This window comes from Mus caroli, chromosome 14 (genome assembly GCF_900094665.2).
Source record: "Mus caroli chromosome 14, CAROLI_EIJ_v1.1, whole genome shotgun sequence".
NCBI classification, from domain to species: domain Eukaryota; kingdom Metazoa; phylum Chordata; class Mammalia; order Rodentia; family Muridae; genus Mus; species Mus caroli.
Window position 1 is genome coordinate 16,324,449 of NC_034583.1, and position 25,479 is coordinate 16,349,927.

General features: G+C 42.3%; 1 protein-coding gene across 28 annotated transcripts in view; it reads right to left on the reverse strand.

Annotated features, from left to right (window-relative positions):
* Positions 1-25,479, reverse strand: part of Kcnma1 (potassium calcium-activated channel subfamily M alpha 1) — a 702,678-nt gene that overhangs the window by 276,252 nt on the left and 400,947 nt on the right. For 27 of the 28 annotated variants that reach the window (XM_021182657.2, XM_021182666.2, XM_021182664.2 and 24 more), the window contains exons 4-5: positions 11,582-11,675; positions 10,633-10,744 (exon numbers count right to left, since the gene is read on the reverse strand). In XM_021182657.2, coding sequence (XP_021038316.1) covers positions 10,633-10,744; positions 11,582-11,675 — 206 coding nt within the window. Of the gene's footprint in view, positions 1-10,632; positions 10,745-11,581; positions 11,676-25,479 lie in introns of those variants that run through there. The other variant, XM_029468767.1, reaches the window with a different exon arrangement.

Genomic DNA, 25,479 nt, shown 5'->3' on the forward strand with positions numbered 1-25,479 from the left:
TAACTGGTAACTGCTAACCAGATAGCTGGAATCTGAGACAAGAGATCTACTGAAAGGCAATTAATAAAGGCGAAAGGGGACCGTAGACAGTGTAAGACAAAGACTGGAGCTTTGACAAAAAGGAAGGGCTCATCAGAGCCTGGTCATGTGCATGGCTGCAATCCCAGCTGCCCTAGGAGCAGGAGCTGGAGGAGCTCACTCAAAGACTGAGCTTAGTGAAGGCATAGACAGCCTGACAACTTAGTGACATCCTGTCTCAAAACAAAAAGTAAAAAGGGCATCGAGGATCCATCTTCATGGCCGAACAAGCATGAGCAGGACCCTAGGTTCAGTGCCTCGTATGAAAAGAGAAGAAAGAGGGGGAGAGGGGGAGTAAAGAGGGGAGATGGGGAGTATGGGGTGGAGGGTGAGGAGGGGCAAGAGAAGAAGAGGAGAAGGAGGAAAGAGTACATCCAATCTGGCCAGGGGAATATTTTTTTTTGTATACTAGGAAATATCAAGTTAATTTCACCCTATGATACATTGCTATTCGACGAGAGAGAGAGAGGGAGAGAGAGAGAGAGAGAGAGAGAGAGAGAGAGAGAGAGAGAGAGAGAGAGAGAGAAGTTGAACTCTGTGATTCTGATATGTAATCAAAGAGTCACTTATCTCAGTATTGAACTTTATCAATAACAAATACATCTTAGGGAAAGGGAGATAGATGCCTATCACCCACCATGCAGTTCTATCTCCAGGCCTAGGTATCTCCAGGGAAGAAGAAGGAGAAAGAATAAAGCTAGTTAAAATGAGTTATCCTAGGACTAAGGAGGGACTGGGCCATACAAGACCTCTTCCCGAGACTGGCAGTCTAAGGGGCTCTATCCTTGACAGAGGAGACAGGTCAGACCCCAGAGAATGGAAAGGAAGTGAGTCTGGAACCTCCCTTAGCAGTCTTCTCTCTGTAATCTCCAACATGCCACGAGCTGGCCCTAACCCAATCTCAGGAGGTTGGGAAGGAAGAGCATTAACCAAACGTGGAAAGAAACAAGGGCCAGGGATCCCCTCTTGCTGCAACCTAGGACTTGGAGGAGCTTTAAAGGGAACTGCACAGAAGGAAACCAAAGACTTTCTAAAAGGGCTTAACTGTTCCAGTTGAAGTTATAACGTGGGGTACAATATACTAGATATATCTCAATATGTGAATGCTTTGGCTTCAGTCCCCAAAGTACAGAATTTCTGTAAAACCTGACATCTGGGAAGCCTAAACCAGCAAGGTTTCTGGGAATAAGAGAATCTTGATAGTTGGCATAGTAGACACTTCTAGAATTCAAGTTCGCCATCCTAGTAAGATGCACCCACAGACCTCAAAGCACAGTTTCTGGACCTTCATCGCTGGAACCCAATAGGAAAACCCTCTACCTCCGCCCTTACACACACACTGCCTCAGATGCACTGGTCCTAAACCTGGGGTGAACCAGACCTCTGGGTGGTTCTGAGAGGAACTGAAGTTTCAGAAACAGTCCTCTAGAATATCCATCCATGTTCATCTGTGCTCTATAAAAATTCTCCTTACTTGTCTCTAGAGGGTCTAACAAGAGATTTTAGAAGGTGTGTGTGTGTGTGTGTGCATGCTCACATGCACGTGCATGCTTGTGTGTATTAAATTTTTTCCTAAGGTTTGGTATGTGCCTCTCATTTAAAAAGCATCAAGTGAGAGATTCCTCAATGATGACTGCCTACTGGACTTCTTTAGAGAATCTGAAACCATTCTGGTGGCTCTTATTGGTATATAGTCAAGCTGAAATATATGCAGTCTAGCCTCAGCAGTAGGAGGTGTCTATGTTCTCCAGGATATTCTAAAATCCTGCTAAGGTCATTGGAGCCTGCATAAGAAACAGATTGTAAAAGCATCCTTCATTCTCTCTTTAGGAAAGCAGGGTGTGAAGGTTTAGGTTGGCAGTTTTCACTTCCTAAGTCTCCAGGTCTGTAGGCATGTTGGGGATAGCTTCAGTTCTAATGCCCTAGGGGGAAAAATTGTCTTTAGAGCCCTGTAACCCACTCAGCACAGGGATACTAGCTTTCCTTCACATTGCTGGAACTGGAACATAATGAGCACATTTGAATATAACATTGGTGTCTCACAAGACAACATGCACACCTTCCTGTGGTTAAGTCACGGGAACACATGGGAGCAGTTGAATAAGAGCTATTCTGTCCCTGAGCTTCTAACTAGTATTCAGTTCTCAGTTCCCATTTCACTACCCAGGCCAGACCATCAGGCTTAGATCTCAGGGAAGAATTGAAAGTTTTATTATTGCTATGTTTTCAGATGCTGCAAAGGTAAATATGTCCAGTCCCAGAGATTTAGTTTGCCCAAGGAGATTGTTCTAATCACACCCCAGTCAAGCGGAACCATCTGAAGAGATACTGGCATCTGTGAAAGCCTCCTGCTGAATTCATTCCTTGAAGACATTCATTTCAGGAAGTTATTTCCAATTTGGCATATAACAGCCATGCAAGTCGATGAGGATTTAGAATCCCTGCTCCCTCGGAGGACATCTTATTTAAAGCACATTCCTGACAAAGCAATATCAAGGGGACACAACTGGAAATCTCTTCAAGAGGTGTAATTTCTCCAGGAGCAGATTTAGCAAGTACCGCAGCTACCAGAACAGCAATCTGCTTCCTGAAATTCATCCAAACTTTCACTAGTCTGCTTTGCTGGGGCTACTTTCGTCCAAAGTCCAACCATGGAGACAGAGCTTAGCAAAGGACTTATTTATCTCGCCACACTTTAGCAACTTTAGTCTCAATGCTATTACTAATGTTCACAGTATCAATGAATTCTCTCTCTCTCTCTCTCTCTCTCTCTCTCTCTCTCTCTCTCTCTCTCTCTCTCTCTCTCTTTTCCTCTCAAAAATTCAAACAAAGGGTGTGGCCCTATGTTTTGGTCCCTACAAGCAAAGCATCTACATCAAAATACCTTTGACTGGATAATTTATAACAACATAGATGTATTGCTCACAAATCTGGAGGCTGAAGTATCCTTGGGTCAAGGTACCAACATATGCAGTAATACTATTCTGGGTGCCCCATTGTCATGACCTAATTACCATCTAGATGCTACTCCTTCTAATGATGCAGGTTTAGGGTGAAGTTTCTACATGTGAATTTGGCGAACACTAATACTTAGATCAAAAGAGCACACATCTCTAATGCCATTGCAAATCAGACCAACAGTAATGACATTAACTATTTTTTATTAAGAATTTGGAAATATATTTAAAATGGACCTTCTTACTCTACAAGGCCAACTGCAAAGAGAAGGATCTCTGAAAAGCCAGATTAGTCATAGAACTAGAATTAGTTTAGGCTTTAAATAGTGACTGAGTTTTCTATTTTTCTTCCTCATTTTTTCTCAACTGGGACCATGTGGTACACTCTGTTAGAAGGTCCCTCTGGTTTTATCAGGTCACTGGAGCAAGAGGAGGCTGCATCTCACAGTCAGTTTGGTTGGATGGTACTCCTTTTGTGTGTAACTATAACAGTTGGGTGCGGTTATCATTTGAGCAGCAGCATAGTATCACACGGAGGAACCTGGACTTTGGAGGTGGGTTTCCTGAGTTCAGAGGCTGGCTTTGCCACTTTGTGATTCTCAGCAATTAGTAACTAAACATCTACAAGTCTTGGTTTCCTCAAATGGACCTGAAATGACAAGCATCTCAGTCTTGCTTGGTAGACCACTTAATCCTATTAATTATAGGCAAAATAACAAACATAAATACGCATATGCACAATATGAACACATCCAGCTTTATTTTGGTCATAGAAGCAACTTTTCTTTTAGATTGTACATTCCTCTTTCTTCCTCTTTCTTTTTCTTTCTTCCCTAGAGACAGGCATACTTATACCAAGAAGAGAAGCCATACTTGTTCCTTTCCCCTATTTATTATTCCTGTTGGTTGTTTTATTTTGTCTTGGTTTTGTTTGAACTTTTGTTTGTTTGCTTTTGTCTTGTTTTATTTTTTGAGTCAGAGTCTCACTATGTCGCTCTGGCTGCCCTGGAACTCACTATATAGACCAGGATGGCCCCAAACTCACAGAGGTCTGCCTGCCACTGTCTCCCAAGTGCTGGGAATAAAGGCATGTGCCATTACACTAGGCCTCCTACTGCTGGGATTACAGATGTGAGCCTCAAGGACCGACTCCCCCATTTTATTTTTAAATAAAGCTACAAGCTAAAGGGAGGGGACTTAGAAAGCTTGGGCTTAGAAACTGAAGATACTAAAAGTAGAATTTAGGCCACCTTGGTAGGTGGTGCAGGTGATCTTGAGGGCTCTGGGGACTGCCTTTCCAGTGCTGTGACCTCTTGATGGAGATAAAGAAGCGGCCTTATGGTCATAGACGGCAGATCGAAAAGTGAGTTCAAGGTTAGCCTACCTCTACTAATGAAGGGTTCTCAGGAACTTGAAGCTAGAGTATTCTCTAACCCACTACTTACTCTCAATACAGAAATTCCAGAGCCATCCTGTAGAGGGAACCAGAGAGCTTTCTTTTTTCTTTGCTGCACCTAAAGGGCCATTTTACCCCAGAGCAGGGAGCCTGACAAGCAGAGGCTCTGAGTCAGACCCAATGTTTCATATATGTAGAATATTAATGTGTATATTGTATAAGTACTATATTATGTCATATGTAATATATTGTAATATATAATAAAATATGTAATATTTACACTTAGGATGTCAAGGCTTTAAATGTACTTGACTAAATTTGAGCACTGTGGGCTGGTGATTCCTTCTCAACAGCCATTTTTAGCTAATGCCTTCTCAGTCATCTATTCATGGAAGGTTTTTGTCCTTGCTGTTTTGTCTTATTTTTGTGTTTGGTTGGTTGGTTGGTTTTTCAAGACAGGGTTTATTTATACGGCTCTGGCCATCTTGGAACTCACTCTGTAGACCAGACTGGCTCAGATGTCTCAGAGATCTGCCTGCCTCTGCCTCCTGAGTTCTGGGATGAAAGACTTGTGCCTCTAACACCTGGATAGAAATGTTTTTGGTTTTTGGGGGGAAATTATTATTTTTTAATATTACTTTTAATTGTGTGTGTGTGTGTGTGTGTGTGTGTGTGTGTCTATGTGTCTGTCTGTGTGTCTGTGTGCTTGGACACTTGCCTTCCCTCCATGTGCAAACACAAGAGGACAACTTGTGTAAGTCATTTTTCTCTCTCCACCAATGAGTCCTGGCTTGCTGACAAGAATCTCCACCCACTGAGCCCTCTTGGTGATCCCAGGAGAACTATCTAATTCTTTAAAAGATAGACTTACTGCTAAGTTTCAAACCTGAACAAATGGCTGAGATGCTTATCAACATGACAAAGCAGACCCTTGCCTCCAGGTTCTCCCAGCATCTCTCAGTCCCAGCCTGTTACAGGGAATGGCTGGGGTACCCCACCCAAGACCCTGAACTCTTCCGTATATAATCCAGGCATTTTGGTTTGGTTACCTGTCACTTTTGTACCTTTGGCCTCCTGGCTGCTGTATCAAGTTCCCCCTTTCCTGTCTCCCTTCCTCTCCTTCTCTCCCCACACAGCACAGAATCATGTCTACTCTGGGCTCTCCCAGACGTGTCTGTCTCTGACTATGCTCTCCCACATAGTTCTAATAAACTTTCTCCTCTGCCATGCTAGGAGCAATCATGCCCTTTCCTTTCCTTTTTATTTCATTTTTTCATTCATTCAAATTAGTAACTAATTCATTAGTTATTCATTCAAAGCATTTTCACTAAGGGAGCAATCTTCCCAGCCCTTGAAGACACCTTTATCTTGCCCTAGCCAGACCCAAGTTGGACTTCCAGGCTAAGAAATTATGAGATGAGGCACAGAGGCTGTGTTGAGGCACAACATTGTGGTGATAGGTTTCTATGTCAGTAGTAAGCAACTACAACCATCTCTTATGGTGGTGAGGCTGACATGAGCCCAAGAAAAAGACTTTCTATCAATGATACTATCTTCCATTGGTACACACTACTCTGTGAAGTGGAGTCCTCTCCCCTCAGGGAGCGAGCTTCCTTTTCTATGACAAGCTCTGCCCTCCACTACCAGCCTCAGCTGGGGCTCAGTGTTCCACAGAGTTTTCTGTATCCCTGACGCATACCGCACACACACACACACAGACACACACACACAGACACACATATGCACACACAGGCATATGCTACTCTCACTCCTCTGACCGCTACTCCTCACCCCCATGCTTTCTGCTGTGCTTGGCAATTCTGAGCTTAATTATATAGTAGGCAATGTTACCTACTGCCATTTCATGTCTGTTTATCTTGTTTCCAAAATAAGATTGAACCTTAGTCTCAAACAGGAACTATGTTTTGTCCTATTTTAACCTGTTGTTCTTGTTTTCTGGAATGTGTACACACACACACACACACACAAAGAATACAAAGTCATATTTTTAAGTAGATAGCCTCAATTTCATTGTTGTTTTCCTCTATAACTGGCCACTAGTTCATTTTTCTATTTCATACTAGAGTGTTCTGTTTTCTGGTGAAATTTGTTGAAGGTGTTAAGGTCTACTGTTGGACCTAGAATGGATAAGTTCCATTCATTGGAGGCCCCAGTCATGCTCCTCATTCTGTCAGAGAATATGGGTAAACTCTGTTTAAAAACATGGCACAGCCAACGAAGAGGGAGACTGTTTCTGTGATACTCACAAGCCAGTGCTCAGCACATAATACCTGCTCAATAAAAAATTGGTTAGGCAGGACTGTAACTGTGCCTCAGCAGGGAAGCACTTGTCCAGCATAGACAAGGCCCAGGGTTTCAACTCTATCACTAAGATAATAAAAGGCACATCAGGCAACTGGTCAGTGAGTAAACCTCTCCTATTCCATTCCTCTAACCACAGGAGATGACTTTCCACACAAACATCTACATGAAAGGTGGCATGGCTGACTGCTCAGGGGGGTAGAGTTTCTAAAAGAACAGACAGATAAACGTGTTGTTCATATCTCAAAATAAAATCCTCCTCTCATTTCAGGGTGTACTTATTTTAGTGGTTGGGGTGAGGATTTTTGTGAAGGAATGAGCCCATGTGTGGGAATGGGAATTAAAACAAGCAGAGCTTTGCCATCTGCAGACATAGATGCCGTCCCATCCTGCTGCCTTTTGTGGGGTCCCATTCCGCTCTATATGATTCTTTGGTACTTTAAAGTATGGAGGACAAGTAAGAGAATAAGGCTGGGATAGCTATTGCCCTGCTAGCAAAGTTTTCACTATATTCTTAGTATGTAACTACCACACTAGAGCCCAGTTGTAACCCTATGAGGGAGCTGCCCTTGATACCAACCTTTTACAGGGGATAATACTAAGAAAGCAGGACTGGAGGCAAGTAAGTGTGATCTTGCATCAAGAGACCCGTAGGCCAGTGGCTGAGGAAGAGCTAATTGAACTGAGACAGAACAGAGAGCTGGGTTCTGATCTACTTCTCTCTGCTGAGTGTGATCACATGGAAGCCCTTGGTCCTCTGCAAGATCTACAAGCTGACGAAGTGCCCTGAAACTTGGGAGACACCATGCCACCTCTGTATGCTTCTCTGGTTCTCGTGGCATTTCTAAAAACTGGAGGTGGCAAAGGAGGAGTGCGAGAGAAGAGATATAGGAGTGTGCACTCTTAAATAAGATCTCTCCCCCTCCCTTCCAGCCCGAGGCAAAGCGTTGTGGGACGAGTAAGTAGGGATGGAGGAATGCCAACCCCAAGCAGTGGAGTGGGTGCTGCCTTTCCCAAATCGGTCCTCAAAACTCCCAATCTTCCAAGGTTAAGGTCAGAAGCTCAAGGTCAGCATGATGCAGTGACATCATGTCAGACTGGGGAAAATTATCCAAACAGGCTGTGTGAACTTGGACAAGAGAGTCAACCTCTCTGAGCTTCAGGTGCCTGGCCTGGAAACATGAAGTAATTAACAATTCCTACCTCATAGGTTTGATCTGAAGATTGAGGTGATTTGGGTAACAGATTGAATGGTGGGACCATTGCTGAAGCATTTGAATACTCACCATCGTTATGTTGGCTGTATTACTGAGTGTCTTAAACGGACATATGTAAGTGATATATATGCTTTATTATATAATATGCAATCCTGTGCTGAGAATAAGAGTGGCAACATGGTCTGGGTGGTGCATTGTAAGAGATACAGACCAGGCCCCTGGTGTCCGTCCACTCTGGTTTTCAATCACGATGCCAGCAGTACCATGCCCCCACCCTCAAAACTTTGTGCAGTACTTCAGTAGTCTTATTTCTTGTATCTATCTTATCCCAGATCCCAGCCAGTGTAAAGGCAGTATACCTCCACTTTCCAGGATAAGGGAAAGGCTGCCCCAAATGTCCACACCCAATGGTCCTTTTCATCTTTGTAGGACTGTTTCCTGAGAACGTTCACTAGTTTCTGTGGTGGCTCATGGGTACAATGCTTGTTTCCCAGGGTGATAACCTATGTATTAAATCAGACAGAGGAAACTCCTAGTTTTTGACTAAAATGACTCTTCCATAGTAGGCAGGAAGGGTTGGGACTCCACCCAAGGGCAGTTACTAAGAAGCAAAAGCATCATATTAAATGTTTTCTCCTGCAAGAGTGGACAGGTTCTTTTGATTGTTTTGGTTGGGTTGTCGTTGTTGTGACTATTATTGTTGTTGTTATTGTTAATGTTATTAATTTTATAGTCCAGCATGCCATTGCTCTGTTTCAGTTTCAACATTGATGCTTCCCACGAGGCTGCATCATTTATTGATTTCTAAGGTCCCTCAGTTCCTGCCCTTCTCAGAATTATAAGGTGGCGGCAGTCTGTCAATGTCCTTCACAGACTGAGTGGAGAACAAGAGACGCAGGTCACAAAGCCAATCGTCAGCTCAGCTGAGAAGGCTGGGATGTGCCAGCCCATGGACCTACTCAGGACAGAGGTTTGCATGTGGCTCTCATGCATACTGGACATACTGACCATTCTCAGCAAGCACATCTCAGAGCCAAGAAGCAAAAATTTCCCCTCAGCAATAAGTAACTATGGATTGAATGAGAAATCTGGAGGTAGGTGGCATCTAACTGAGGATATGCACACACACACAGGTGCACTTACACAAGGCATCCAAGAGTGTGTAGGTGATCACTATATGTAATATATTAGAGATGCTTATGTTCTAAATATATGACAGTTGTTTTCAAACCCAGGGCTTTGCAGGATGCAAGTACATCTTCACACAACATTTTTAGAACATTATCTAACAATGTCTACAAAATAAATTATTCATGCTCTTTTACTTGGCAATGCCTCTCCTGGTAATATGGAAATATCTATAGGGATGGAATTTCACAAATACATAGATGATAGTGTTTATGAAAATATCGTTCAGACTAGCAAACAAAACATCCAGGTGATCATTAGAACCTAGAGCTAGGTCCACTACACAACAAGCAGATAACGGAATTTTTCCCAAATGGCTATAAAATTTACCTTATTATGGTGCTGAAGGGATGGCCACCATGTGTTACTACAAGAGCTAAATTGCAGTGGAATATGGTTATTTGAAACAATTTCTCATAGGAACATCAGTATCCCTCTAATGTGTGGCCATAAGTGCACATTCATTTACTTATGCATGGGATGAGATGAGTTTGCGGAAAGGTATATTAATAGTCGGCATCTTAGGGTAGGGGTTGGGGACTCATAGAGGACAAAAGGAGGAGAAATGGCCTGGTGCTGTTTTCTTTGTTGGTAGTTGAAGGTTTTTAATGGTTAGAACATGCATTTTTGTGTGTGTGTGTGTGTGTGTGAATCCCAGGGCTTTTTTTTTTTTTTTTTGAAGAATATAAAGTTGTCCTTTATGACCACCAAAAACAAAAAATTAATTAATTAATTTTTTAAAAAGCCAAACCAAACCAAAATAAAAAAACAAACCTACAAGTAAAGACAGGAAATTCTGGGTAAGTACTCCAATCCTCAGTTAACTAATGGAAGCAAAAATATTTTCATGTTAATTCTAACTTAGACACAGCATCAACGAGGAGCTGGGAGCTGTCAATTTAATCTTTCTCAGAGCAGGTTACTTTTCATGACTAATTGTTTTACTGTGCTGGTCTTAGTTCAGGAAGTGACCTGATAAGCCAAGCACTAAGGAACATTCTCCCAGCAAGGGAGTGCAGCAGCCCGTGATTCCACTTGAGATGTTTCATCTTGTACGGCTTATCCCAGAAATTGTAACTATAAATAAAGCCCAAGTGTGACAGGTGGGACTTCTGGGGCACTAGATCCTGCCACTCTGAAGGTTGGTCTCATTCCCATGGGCTTCTTTAACCAGTCCTGACTCTCAATTCCTGAATGACAAGTGACAGAAGAGTGAACTGTAGAAGTCCCAGCTGTGACAGTGATGACCATGGGACTTAAACAATGATGAAACTATACTGTCTAAAGCTCTACTTCCACAGATTCTCCTGGGCTGTCTCCATCCAGTTCCGATACCCCAAGAACACCATCCGTGGCCACACGCAAAACTGCCTATGCATAGCCACAGACCAGCAAAAGAATCCTTCCTAGACCCTATATATCTTTAATCTATCCTGCTTAAGAGCCAGTGAAATGGCAAAAGAGACCGACTTACCAAGCCAACTTCTGTTTAAGTACACAGACACAAACACAGGAGGGACTGTGAAGAAATCTACTACTGAATTCACTTCCAGCCAGAACCACAGCTTATCGTTGGCTGCAATAAACTGGAGGGAAAGAGAAAATAAGAGAGAAAAACAAAATGAGAAGCACGGTGTCAGCATTTAATATATGTCCTTTTGTCAAAGGATAAATGTTGGGTTTCTATGGGGTCTGCTGGGCGACACTCTGCTCTTCACCTAATCTCATGCTGTTCTGTACATCAATCACTAGCTTGATTTAGAGAATCCACAGCCTTTTGTAGGAAGTGAATATATGCCACATTAGCCTTAGGGAATGATCAGGCGATGCCATTTTCTGTGGTTTCCAACAGCTGCATAGAGAAGGTTTTAGTCATCTCAGCTTCTTGGCCTTTCTGATACAAATCTAACTATGAATAAAGCACACATATGTGCACTCACATTCATGTGCACAATTCAAATTTTGCACAAAAATCTCCATAAGCCTAATCTAGTCTAAACTCCCTAATTCTACAAGCCTTCACTCCTCCTTGACCCCCACGTCCCACCAGCCTTCACTCCTGGTTAACCCTGATAATTGCAGTCTCCACGTTGCTAAATTTACATTTGTGAGCTTAAGTGTTTTTCAATGTACTTTGTAATAGAAAAAAACACAGTCATGTTTGAATAGAGGACTCAGATGCAATGAGTCAGTGTACCATTGCTTCAAACCCTTCCTTGAACCAAAATAAACCCATGTTTCAGAAAGCTCTCAGCTAAGTAGATCTTGTCCACAGACCCCAAACCAGAACACAGGTCTGTTGTCCACACAGAGACCTCAGGCTTCACCTTGCCTAGGAAAGCAGTCATGGGTGGAGGGTTATCCATAAGTTTAGGATTCTCCTGCCCCACTGTGGTACTACTGGAAGATGCTGCCAAACTTACCCGCAAGCCAAAGTACAGGAGGAAGAACACGTTGAAAGCCATGTCGATCTGTAATGTGAAATCTTTGTAGAAATTCTGGCAGGATTCTATTGGGCTATTAGACAGGAAGAAGAAAAAGCAAGAGGTAAATAAAAGGCAAAGAAAATATTGCCACAGCTTCCACAATGCCAGGAAACGGTGTGTGGGGTAGAGGACAAAATGAATGTTCGCTGAATATAACATTTGGTCTTTCTACCCCTTGTGACCATGACCATCAAGCAAGCATTGCCAAAGGGCTCTCCATTCAACCATTCAGTGTTTTGTTCTTTTCTTTGCTTTGGGGGTTGGTGATAATTTTATATACTGTTTTTCATCATCATTCAGGAGTTGATCTAAGATTCTAAAGAGGATCATGCAGACACCTTGGAGGAAGGACAAGCAGGAAGGATTATCAAATTTCTTGATTTCATATTAACCCTTAAAGAACTGATGTCTTCAATTAAAAAGGACTCATAACAAGGCTAAAATAACAGACCCTATGTCCTCCAGCCCATTAGAAGTGGAGCCCATTTTCCAGGACCCACATCTGGATCTTCTAAAAGCTGTTAGTATATTCATAAAGGACCCAGGAGCAGCTCAAGAAAGCCTTGGAGGAGAGGATCCTGGTTACTGTCCTGGCTGAACTAAGAATGGACTTCCTGTGTGGTACTCTGCACTGGGGATAAAAGCAATGTTCAACAATATGATTCAAAACCACAAATTAATGTATGAAAGCAGTACTCTAAGGGTTAATTTTGTTTGTTGTTATTGTTGGCATGCAGGTTAATGGACTTCAATGTGTGTGCCAAGCAGCCAAATGCGCACCCCTAGCACTCTACTTTGTTCAAGAGTAGGCAGTTCCAAAGAGTACTACTATACAAACTGGTATGTGGCTTCCATGAGATTCCCCACTGCAAACTGATCAGAGAATCAGTATGTGAGTAGTTGCAAAGTTTGGACTAGGTGGGAAGCAGCAAAGCCTTACAGACATCTCGAAGCTATAAAAGAAATTCCAGTATACTGCTGTCTGTAAGCAAATGGAAGCACCCAGGCCAGGAATAGAAGACAGCGAGGTAAGCAAAAGGGAGGGAGTATGGAGAGATCCCCAAATCCTTGTTCAGATGGGAAGCAACATGGACCTCTCCCCCTAGGAGAGTGGGAGCTGGAGAGGTGCATCAGGAAAGATTGCTGAGCAGCAAGGCCACTTTAGAAATCACTGCATTTGGATACCAGTTAGTATAGTTGTACCTTACAAAGGATGATGCTTGGCTGTTCAACAGGCAGGAGTCAGTGCAGCCTAGGAATGCAGGGTCTACTCAGAGGCACAGTAGGGCAGTCTATAGGAACCTCCAGTCACGTGACATGCACTGGCTTTCTCCATTCTTCACAGGGATTACAAATCAAACATGCCCTTTGTCGTGTCCCAAACCCCCGATATGTGTTAACCCTCCACACACAAAGGAAGAATAACCTATTCTTGCATTTACAAAGTAAGCACACTGAACAAAAGCAACAGAACAAGGTTCTTTTTACAAAGGAAATGACAACTGCCGAGTTCTCACTAAGGCAGGAAAGTGAAGGGAGAGACAGAATGGAATCTGGTTAGTCTAGTGCTGAAAAGAGGCAGGAACAAAAGCTTACACAAAGCAGCCTACCCTTGTACTTAGCTCGCACCCCCCCACACACAGACACACCACCACAAGCATGCATTTAAGTGGAAACAAGGGCCTGTAGTCAGCAAGGGACAGGTGTAAAATTCTTAAGCTCTAGTGGGGCTTATAAATAACAAGAGTACAGATATGCATGAAAGTTGACAGGTAAGAGCTACTACAGATCTCAAAGACCTTGAGTGGACAGTATGCTGAAAATTAAGTGTGTGTGTGTGTGTGTGTGTGTGTGTGTGTGTGTGTGTGTGTGTTTAAGGGAACAAGTGAGTATGTGAGAGATTTGCAGGTAAGCATTGCATTCATGTGCTGGATTGTGCCAGCAGGAAGTTGGCATCTGCACTAAAAGTATATATTCACTATTTTGTTCTACATAGAGAACAAAGGAAAGCCTTGGGTCCAAATTCATCAAGGAAAATCTGTGATTGCTTGTCTAAGGCCGGGCAATGGGCTCAATATTGCCTTCGCAATAGTCACTGATAGAGACATTGGTGACATCTGAGGGCTCTCATGACTGCTCCAGGCCCTATTAATTCCACGGGTTTATGGTTTCTTTGGAGATTTCCTTGGAAGATTTTTTTTTTTCTGGATTATGGTAGAGAGATGATAGCTTAGTGTCACTGTGTTGTTTTTGTTCAACTTAAGTGGGATAAGATATTCAAAAAAGCGTAAGCAACTCTTCTTCATTGATCCTTGATTTCCTGGTCACATCTTTTGTTCTGGCCCTTCTCATATTGTCCAGTGTTTAAAGTGCAACAATGAAAAGGCTTTAATCTAAAAGGTGCCATGTTGAAACCCATACCTGAACACTCCCCATCTCCATTCACAGAAAATAATAGAGAAAATATAATAGACCTTGCCATTGGTCATTTACAATCTTAGAACTGACATAATTATCACCCCCTTAACCATTCACTGAGCTCTACACTTTGAACTCAAACAGTAAAATAGAAGTCATGTGGCAGTTTTGAATGGCTGCTCCTCTGGTTAAGGCACAAAGTAACAGGAACACACCCTGAGCTATGGATATGCTTGGGATGAGAGGCAAGAAGAGGAAAATTCTTAGACAAAAGCTGAACTGAGCCTCAGAGCCAGGTGGGACCAGAGCACTCTGAGAATATATTTTACATCCATTTCATCAACGTCTCCCTGCCTTGGGAGTGCCAGGAACAACACCCTGCATGGTTTCTCAACTGCCAACAGAACTATTTATCAGGATCCCTTCTGAGATAAATCCTCTGACTGCTTATAGTTCATGCTCTCACACAATCAGAGACCACAGGGTGGAGTGCCAAAGCCCCATTATTTCATTCCCCAAATGGAAACAAACCATGGCTTTCATTGATCTTTAAAAAAAAAAAAAAAAGAGAATCCATAACTTACCAACCAAAAGGTTGGCTTATCAGGATTTATTTTTCTCCCCATGAGACTTTCTCTTCGTGATTAATACTCATTGCAGGAGCAAACTGAAATGGAAGCGCCCCTTCTGACTTGTGTGAAGCATCAGAGTCTCCTTGTCTACATCCGCAGATGGCAGTGGGGAAATGGAACTTCTATTTAAAACTACAAAACAAAGTGACTCTGAGTCACATTCTTAAATTTAGGTTGCCATTCTGACGAGGCAGGCCCACATCAGCGAAGGTTTTAGGTGAACATACAATGCCAACTGGGGGTAGGGAATAGGGGTAAGGACTGAAAGACACCAGTTCTAACTCTCATAGGAGCAACCAGGCCAAACCTAACTCATTTCTGCCTGACCAGTGACTGGGTAAGTTGAGGATGTAAGACTTGGTAGCTGATAGACTTTTCATTCCTAAGTTTCTAATGTCTATACAGATTGTCTATGATGTTGAAGCCTTGGGAACATTTAGTATGTTGAACAATAATCTAAGCTTCAGGATCTTTCCAAGGATTCCCCACGATCTGTTCCTTCTGACAGGACATGTGCAATATAGGACGCTGGCTGGAGTATGAACTTCTTGAAAGGACATGTTTAACATAGAGTTGTCTCTGGAGGAGACACTTCCATCTACTAAACAACGATATCTCCTGTAACTGCCCTTGAGCATGAGGACTTGATAGATAGAACTTTCTGGACTTGGCTTTGGAACTTTTCAAAACTCAAAGCAAGGCCTTCCTGCCCTCCCCCCAATGCCCATCTTTTGTAATCCTGTATCATCTCCCAGAAAGACATACTGACTCTTTTCCTAAGCATCCATACTTACCCTCACATCCATGAACTCTTGTTTTTCTACCTCCTGCTGTTGACTGTCCAACTCCATGAAGATATTTCTCTCAGACTGCGGTTCTCAAACTTTGGCTTACACCTGGAGAACTTTGCCAAAACTTGCTAGGCCTCAGCTCCGGAGTTTCTGATTTATTAGTCTGGATTAGGGATATAGGGTTTTGCTTTTCTCCCAGTCTTCCAAATTCCACTCATGTTCTTGTCCAGGGACCCCACTATGAGAACTACTACTTCTGAGGAATTTTCTAGCAACTGTGCTCTAGCTGTTGGTGCCATTGCTAAGATTCCCATTCAAACCTGGACAGAGATGATTAAGCGTTTGAGCCTATCCTCAGATAACCAGCTGCATACCACTTAACTAATTGCTAAGATCAAGGCTTTGAACAGATAGTTTCAGTTTCAGATATGGACAAGAGGGAAAGAATTAAAAACATACAGGGACATAATTACAACACCACCTTACAGGCTTTGGCAGTAGGCATTCAATTAACAATCAGAGAGTACCTGCTGAGTACATTCTCAGTTCTAGATTACATGGGAAATGATGGAACTGGATGGGGGAGGGAGGTGCAGGGGACAGTAGTTTACAGGCAATAAGGAAATGCTCAGCAGCTTTGGAACACAACAACAAGCATTCCAGATAATACTAGGAAAGGGACTGGTCAAGAAACAAAGTTTCCCTTTGTACAATAATTTCTATCATTCAAATTCTCCCCATACTTGAAGGCTAGTCCTTTTGAAAATTGAACGGGGCCCTCTCAATCCCCACCAGGATTATAGACCACCAGAGGTCTGATTCAAACCACTGAGGATATGAGTCCATTCAATAAGCTTAATGATAGCAGACTCTACTCCTCCAGCTTACCTCTGTAATGTTGCTATTTTAATCTAATTAAAAGATGTCATTCATGGAGCATTAAGGGACCCTTCTCTTTCAAGTATCAACTTGGTGCCCAGCTAGAAGAAACTCCAAAACCTGCCTCATTCAAGAGTTTTCAATGTAATTATTTTTGCTACTTGCTATAAGTGAAAATCTTTGTTACCTTAGGCTGGTGCCTTTGTTCCTTCAGGAATGAGACCTGAATATTGCTATCTCTAAATCTTCACTTGTGCTGTGACCTCTTCAAATGCTCTTGTCTCTGTGTTCAGACTTCAGACAGCTTTCTGAAGTCCTAAAACCTTGACTCAACAGATAACTTGTATCTTTACAGATCTTCTTTCATCTCTGAGTTTCTTTCTTTTTTTTTTTTTTAATGGATGTTGGAACATACATATGCTTTAAACTTTTTTATTCATATATATTTTGCATACTGGTATTTTGCCTACATGCATTTCTGTGTACCATGTGCACCCTTTGCCTGTAAAGACCTGAAGATGGGCTCAGCTCTCCTGAAACTAGAATCACAGATAGTTATTAACTGCCTTGTGGGTGCTAGAAATTGAACCCAGATCCTCTGGGAAACTAACCAGTGCTCCAAACCACAGTGTTCTCTCTCCAGGCTCTCACGGGTGAATTTATACAGCTCTAGATCAGAAAGTGCCTCATTCAGTTCACACTCAACTTTTCTTCAACTGTATAGCATTTATGCAATATTAATGAGTTTGATCCTTATAAAAGGATTGGATAAAATATGTATTTTGCTAAAATTCTTTGATTTAAAAGCAGAAAATCAGAGAGTCTAATATCTACCCAAGTTCACATAACTAAGGGGCTAAGTTGGGATGAGGATCAAGCAACCTTATTGTAAAATCATGCTACCTTTCCAGAGGGCTGTCAGGTCCTTAGAATGGAAGGTGTGTAAGACACAGTATCCAATATCAGCAGAGCATTTCAAGAGACTCATGTGAAAACAAGGGGTGGGGATTCTGATGGACTGCTGAGGTCAGACTGCCATAGTGTAAGAAGTCATGTGTTTCAGGGGTTGTTTGAGAGAATCTACAGGAAGCTGGCCTGCCTAAACTGGCCAACATATCATAAAACTTGATAGTATTTGAACTCTTCAATACTCCTTCCTAACTCTGGACTGGAGGGTTAATAAACTTTGTATGCCATTTTTGCTAATCAAAGTAAAAAGAGATGAAAACATTTAGACATAGATTATAGAACTCATCTACTGCCACTGGAGGGTATAAATCTCACTAATGTGAAGTTTTATCTTGGCGATGTCTGGATATTTTAGTCAAGATGAGTGCTTCACTCTACCTGTTTACTAATGAGGATAAAATGTACCTGACTATCCAGACTATATTAATTTTAAAAGAGAAAGAAGTCTTTGCAATGCATCCATCCCAACCTATAATCAGTGGTATTATTCACATAACTTCAGATATTCAAAAAACATCTTGTGAACTTGTAAGAACAATGGAACTAGTTTGAGTGACTGGATGCTAATTAATCATTGAGACAGCTTACATCTCTAAGTGGACCATTACCTTCTAAACTGGACAGCATCCCAGGTCCTGGAACAACCCAAATTCTATCTGTCTTTGTATCACTTTACTTTTCTTAGTACCCCCTTTTGCACCTGCTCAGAGCTGTACACTTAAGAGTTTATCTCTCAGTGCTAGAGAGGTGACTTAGCAGTAAACAGCACTTGTTGCTGTCTTAGGTGACAGGGGTTCAGTTCTCAGAACCCACATGGCAGCTAACAACTGCCTGTAGCTCCAGTCCCAGAGGATCAAGCCTTTCTCTGGGCTTTGACAACACCGCATGCACACATGTGGGGCACAGACATACACTCAGGCAACATACCCAGACACATAAAGTTAAAGTATTATATCTAAAATAAAAATGTTTACCTTTCTAATATCAGGGTGGGGCATACATTTGGTAAGTAGTATAGTTTATATTTCTTTCTTAGCACACAGAATCAAGTCTCTTCTGTCTACTGATATTAGGACTTCATCCACGAACATCTTTAAGGAAGGTGTCTTCTACACCATTCTTTGACAGATGGGCTGTAATCAATACTTGATCAAATCCAATGATAATTATATCAAATAAAGTCTTCTTTTAAACTTGAAGCATTTTCTTAGACATTGCACTGGCTTTGCATTTTTCTTAAAGGGCAATGCACTTGTTTTAATGTAAATAGAAAACACTCACTGTCACTCTACAGTATGGATCTGAGCTCACTTGTTAAATGGTTTTGTCGGGAAGTCCTTCGCTATGGTTTGTGTCGATAATTTATTCATCTTCCTGACAACAGCTTTTAATTGTGCCTCTGCTCAATTATAAAATGGGATTCAATAGTAATAAACACATAGCTCATCAGGACTGTGCTGAGATGAACAGGGATGGATGGAGGGGAGATATGTGAACCCTCGCTGCTCTGTTGGGTCCTTGTGTGCTCTGTAATCTTGAGCTTTGAACAACAATGACTGCAGTGGATCTCAGAGCATTTGTATGGCACAGGGTGTCTACCTTAGTAATTAGTCCTAAGAATAAAGCATTCTTCTAGGAGACAAAGAAAATGACACAGACTGCTGATAAAGAGACAAAACATGTCAGTTCCTTACACATTGGATTTCTCAATGAAACACACAGATAGCTTGTTATCACAAAACTCAGGTGGTTAAAAGCCTTGCTACTCTCTTATAGAGCCTTTTAAATTCACTCTAAAAAAGAATTCAGTATCTATGCTGGGTAGTTTCTGTCAACTTAATACAAACATAGATGTATCTGAGAGGAGAATCTTAATCGAGGAACTGCCTCCATCAGACTGTCCAAAGGGTATGTCAAGGAGGCATTTTCTAAATTATTAATTTATATAGGAGAGTCCAGCCCATTACAGGCAGTGTCAACCCTGGGCAGGTGGACCTGAACTGTATAAGAAAGGTTGATAAGCAAGCCAAGGGGAGCAAGCCAGGAAGCTGCATTCCTCCATGGCCTCTACTTCAGTTCTTGCCTCCAGGTTCCTGTTTGAGCCCCTGTCCTGGATTCCCTTCATGATGAACTATAATCTATAAGGTGAAACAAGCCCTTTCCTCCCAAAGCTTTTTTTTTTTTTTTGGTTGGTAACATAAAAGCAAACTATAAGAACATCTTATCTATGCTTATATTTACCTCCATTTATGCATAAATGTACCCGAATCATTTAAAAGGAAAACACTGGCATTATAAGTCAGCCTCACCAGCAATGGACAATTGGTGTGGTTGGAAAGATGACTCACAATCCTGAAATCCTAGCTCTTTCACCTCTGACCTGTATTATGTTATAGAAGGAGCATGACCTCTCCAAGCCTTGACCTTCTTCTCTGTAAACTGGGGATAAGGAGAGAAAATTTAAAGGCTTTTGTAAGGAGAAAGTTGGCTGACTATCTATTCAATCAACAATACTTAAGTAACAGTGGGGATGACAGTGGCAACTGCCAATGGGACATGCCCCCCCAGAGGCAATGATGCAAAAGAACAAAATTGAAAGCATTAGTGATATTCATGCTCTATTCCTCCGCGTATGTCTACGTTACCATGTCATTGTAAAATACACCCATGTGATTCAAATGCTCAACAGGACATGCAGTAAGCTCTTGATCGGAGAGCTCACTACCACATGGTGAGATTCTATATGTCAGGATATTAATTTGGGATAAAATTAAAGAAGAACATAGGGAAGTGAGAGTCATACAGCCATACTGTGTCATAAATACTAAATAATTAATCAAGATTTCTGGACAGCGAAAGCCATGAGTCACTTTAATGAATGGCTCACGGGAGGCTGGATGCTCTTCCTCCCAGGTCTTGGGCTCTGTTTGTCCTGTTGGCTTAACGTGCATGCGGAAGAGAGGCAGAGAAACGAGCCAGCCAAACCCTTCCTAAGAAATCTCTTCTATCTGAGCTCCCATAAATGTATTTTTTCACTGTTGGAATCCTGGAATGATGTCCAAGACAACCTACCCACTAATGCTTATTTTCTCTAGCTTGACTACAGACTACAATTATTTCAATCACAGTTGTTACCAGAGTGGAATTAGTGTTCATATTTGCCAGCAACTTTTATGTAATAAATCAGAGTTAAGCCATTACATAAAAAACAGAGTTTTGCCAAACAAGAGCTGCCTGCTGCAGTTTTTACTAAATTGTCTGTGAAGTCACAATGGATGCATTCTAGACATCCACCTCTCTAACTCCATGGGCTCTAGCCATCTCCCCTTCAGCAGTCTCGTCTGTCTAGAAGAGGGGAGATATAAAAGAGATCATCTAATTAGGACTAAAGACATCTTTATGCAGATGTTGGTTCCAGATACAAGTGGGGAGCCTCCTCAAGGGCATGGTTCAAGAGCCATATGGGTATGGGTAGGAGGCACAAAAAAGACATGTGCACATACATTTCCAGAACCCTTCAGCACAGACATAAATTCTGCTCCAACCCCAACCCCACCTTTGGTCTATTTGTCAAATGGAATATCTTAGGTAAGGCAACTAGTAGAAACAAAAGGCAGAAGAAAAAAAAATCCCAGATCAAGACAAAGAGCTGGGGACTCACACACAGAGCCTGGCATATGGTGGGTGGGTTAGAGGATGATGCTAGCCCCTGAGAACATTCTCCTTGGACAAGAGGTACCTTGACTGGGGTAAGAGGATTCATCAATTCGCTGTACTTTCTCTTCTCATGGCTTCTCCCAGGACCCTAAATCTCACACATGTACTAAGAGGTTCATAGGCAGTCATATCTAAACAGTGATAACCAATAGGCAGCTACATCTACACACTGGTAAGTAATGATCCAGGATCACCATTCATAAAGAAAACAGTCTGAAATAGAAAAGAGTTTCAAAATAGCTGGGCATCATACTTGGATAGATAAGGGAGAGTGCCCTGGAAGGAGAAAGCATGAGCCCCCTACACACCAAAAGCAGCCTGGGAGGGTGAGTCTGACCAGGTGTGCTGGCATTTTGTCACATAGTAAGTTTTCAAATAACTATGACTTCCAGCTGTTATTATAGGCAGAGATCAAAACAATTCTTAGTGAGCCTTCTCCACATGTTAGACTTCGACATGTGGAGGTCATTCACAGGTTTGCTACATACATCCTCTTCTTTGTCCTTGATACCATGCATTTGGCACTGTCAATTCACTCTAATCTTACCTGCAAGGACTTAGCGTTAAGAGCTCATCTAATGAACTGACTGACTGACTGACTGACTGACTGATTGGCTGACTGACTGGCTGGCTGACTGACTGGCTGGCTGACAGGCTGACAGGCTGACTAGCTAGCTGACTGACTGACTGACTGACTGACTGACTGACAACATAGTTCGATTCTGATGCCTCTCAACCATGACTACACTAGAGCAGTTCACTCATGGTTGACAACAACAAAATCCTTTAGTGCTGAGGAGTCCTAGCATCAGGAACAGGTAATAGCATTTTCTTTTATCTGTTGCTTTTCCTTGAAGACTAAAAAGCAATAACCAGCATCACATACACCCAGCCTGGAATGAATTTTGTTTGACACTAATGGCTGGTGATAGCTTTGTTTGTGGTATCCTAATGTTGTTTGTTACTGGGGATTATTTTTTTTCCTTAGGACATTGGGAGAGACCTGGCACCAGTCTTACTGACATCTAGCATAGAAAACAATTATACCTTTATTGCACAAGGAAATAAAAAAGCCGTGTGTTAGCTCTGTCTTTGGCTGACAGCAGAGGCGTTTTGTTAGGTATTCCTATTTAGGAATTTTGCACAGAGCCTACAGCATCACAGCCAAAAAGGACAGTCTGAGATGTTGCTGATTAGCGGTCATGAATCTGCTGACTGCAAGGAAAGGGGAGTAATTTCTTCGGAATGTCAGAAGGCAACCTGGGCAGTAGAGACCAACAAAACTACAGTCAGTGGGACAAATTACCTTCAGAACCAAAGGTCCTCTTAACCCAAGAGAATTCCTTACTAAACCCTATACTCATATAAGCATATTTCCATGTATGTGTTCTTTTATCTAGTTCATGGAATCAGTGTCTTTGCTCTGGGAAGAATTCTTTTCCTTCATATTTCTTTTTCTTTCCCTTTTGCTGCTGGTTCACACTGTAAGTCCTTTATTTATCAAAATTCACTTTATCTCTTCAGGCCATAGAGATAACTCTTACCACAATCTAGACGGATGGTGTGCACTGGGCTTTTGGATCTAAATTTGGAGAGGGGTATTGTAAGCTAAAAGCAGCAAGCTTCTTCCTGCTGCTCCTCCTTGCAGTGCTGTTGCTGCCTCTGCCGTTCTTCCCGGTGTTCTTTTCTGCATCCCTGTAAAACCACAGCAGCATGGTCCTGCTCTGAGGATGCCCCAGGCCCGATTTCTCAGGACTGGTGCCTTTGCCCTGTGATTGGGTCCTCTCACCCCCACTCCCTGTCTCTCTGCAGGCATTCTGTCACTATAGCAGGAAGCACTGTGTGTTTCTAGGAACAAAGGGAACTATTTCTTTGCTGAAGAGCCGCTCAAGGAGACCCAGCGGGTTCCTTTCCAGGAGGCCTAGATAGAAGCTCTCCTCCTAAAGATGAGTGCTTTGACTCCCGGGTCAGCATCACCTGACTGAGCAGGGCGGTCCCCTAATTCCATACCCACTCCTTTCAGAAAGGAAAATAGACTCAAAGGACCTCTTTAGCAGTTACCCAAAGATCATGTTTGAAATTCTAAGCAAAGTCCCTGCTTCAGTGGTGTGAACAGGATGTGTCTGATAGAACGGAGGGTAGAAGGGATTTAACTCTTCTAAGCCCCCAGAAAACTGACCTTCAAGGAGGGAGGGGCGGAGAGGCAAGAGGTCTTCAGCTTTGTTTCATTCTAACTGCCGAAATGCACAGATTTAGTGTTAACTATACTGGCAAGCTATTACTATGGGGCTTTCCCCTCCCACTGTGGTATTATCAGAGCCTGATGACACTCTACTTTCTGTTTTCCCGAGTTCACAGCCCAGTATGTCTGCAGCTTAAAATGCCTTCTCGTGTGAAATAACACCATCCACAGATCCAGCAAGATCCTAGCAATTAGCTTTTACAAAAGCTCATCCAGAGAATACAAGACAGAAGGACAAAGTAGACATTTCATAACAACAATAAAAAAGAATTAAAAGTGCATTTAAAGAAAGTCATTGCCAGCCCTATAGTAAAACGTGTGTTGCATGGGGAAGAAGGGATCACAGTTATTAATCAATAATGCTGAACGTAGCGCCAACAGCTTTCAGTAAATACGAATAACCTCTACAGTACTATCCTTTTGTGTATTTTAAACTTGAATTAGTGTTATTGCTAGATACAATAAGCTATGTGCAAGGAAAAATAGTTGTATTTTCTTGGGGGAAATTTATCTTACTAGTGGTTTTTATTAAGTTGATATATTTATCAGATCTAAGCAAACCAAAGTAGGAAACGTTGTTCAGGAAGCCATGAGAAGTGGTGGGGTCCCTGGGCACTCTGAGCACATTCATGCCAAGTTGGGAAGGCACAGAACCGACCATCAGGTAAGCTGCTACTTAGCAATGGACCTTAGATTCTAAATCCCTGGCCACGAGCCTTATAGTGAGCTCCAGGCTAACATGAGACTTAGTTATCTCTTTCCCAATGCTCTAGTCTTGAGCCCTCACAGCATGGAGTGGCTTTGGGGAATATCAACAATTTGCAGGCCCACAAGAATATCCTAGAGGAATTACATACCCCAAGTCCTCAGTGTATAGGAATGCTCGCTGCTTTAATTCCATGCATGCGTCCAGTGCTTACTACATTCAAAAAAGCTACCAGGAAAAGCATGTCGCATGCATGGGCAGTGCAGGGAGAGGATCTAGTTAACCTGGAGGCAACAACCCAAAGGGTGAGGTTGCAGCATGCAATGAAAACCACACTTGGTCTTGGCTGCCATGCAGAAAAGACCTACATCAAAGAGTCTGCTGTGCGGCTCCTGGGTAAGAGTCGATATGAGAGAGGTGAGTTACTTCAGCAATGACAGATATGGGCAGAAAAAGGTTCAAACCACTATAAACAGAACACCATACAGAGCACTGGCATTTCACACAAGAAGAGGCAGCTTTGGAGCCCAGGAGGGGAGAGACAGGGAGGGGAGCACAGGCTGACTCTTAGTCTGGTGAGATGGTCTCCTTGGCCAGCCCTTCATATGCGTGTATTTTTACTCAGGGACTTTTGATGTGATTTCACAAATAATCTCATGACATCTTCTGCCATAATTGCTTAGAAGTTTTGAATGTTTGGGAGAAACAAGGTGTTGGTGACATAAAGATACACACCATGATTTCCTGTTGGGATGGTTTATTTCAAAAGCAGGGCTGAGGATAGGGGAGATACATAAGAGACAGTTAAGTGGCAATGTTTCAGAATTCACTGGGAATCTCCAGGCAGAATGTGTTGAGAATCCAAAGCTTTTGAAAGGCAAAATCACCCCTAAAAGCCACCTATGTCCTGTAACTTTAATCCACTCACAATAAAGCTATTTTTTTTTCTTATACCATACTCAGTGAAGGAACCTTCCATAAAGGTGACATGCCTTGACATATTCTTTAATTAAATATGACGAAGCAGCATATGAGTGAACACTTGAAACTTTCAGTTTCTTCTTCCTGTCTCTTTGTCTCTGTCTCTTTCTGTCTCTGTTTGTACATACCTGTGCATTCTTTGCTGTGGAGGCCAGTGAGCACTGGGCTCTGCCTGTCCCCCACTCCCATACTGGGATTATAAACACACAATACCAGCTCCATTTTTTTTTAATGTGGGTTTATGGAGATCATTTTCAAGGAAAGCCTTTAAAAGATTTTGTTTGTTTGTTTGTTTGTTTGTTTTGTTGTTTGTTTGTTTGTTTGTTTGCTTTGAAGGAGGAAAACAGCACTGATTGAGGAAGGGCATCAAGCTCCACTCCAGTGTCAATGACACAGCAGCTACTAAAGAGTACTGTCTAACAAGCTGCCTGCCACACGGAATCCTGGTCTTCCTTCCTTCCTTCCTTCCTTCCTTCCTTCCTTCCTTCCTTCCTTCCTTC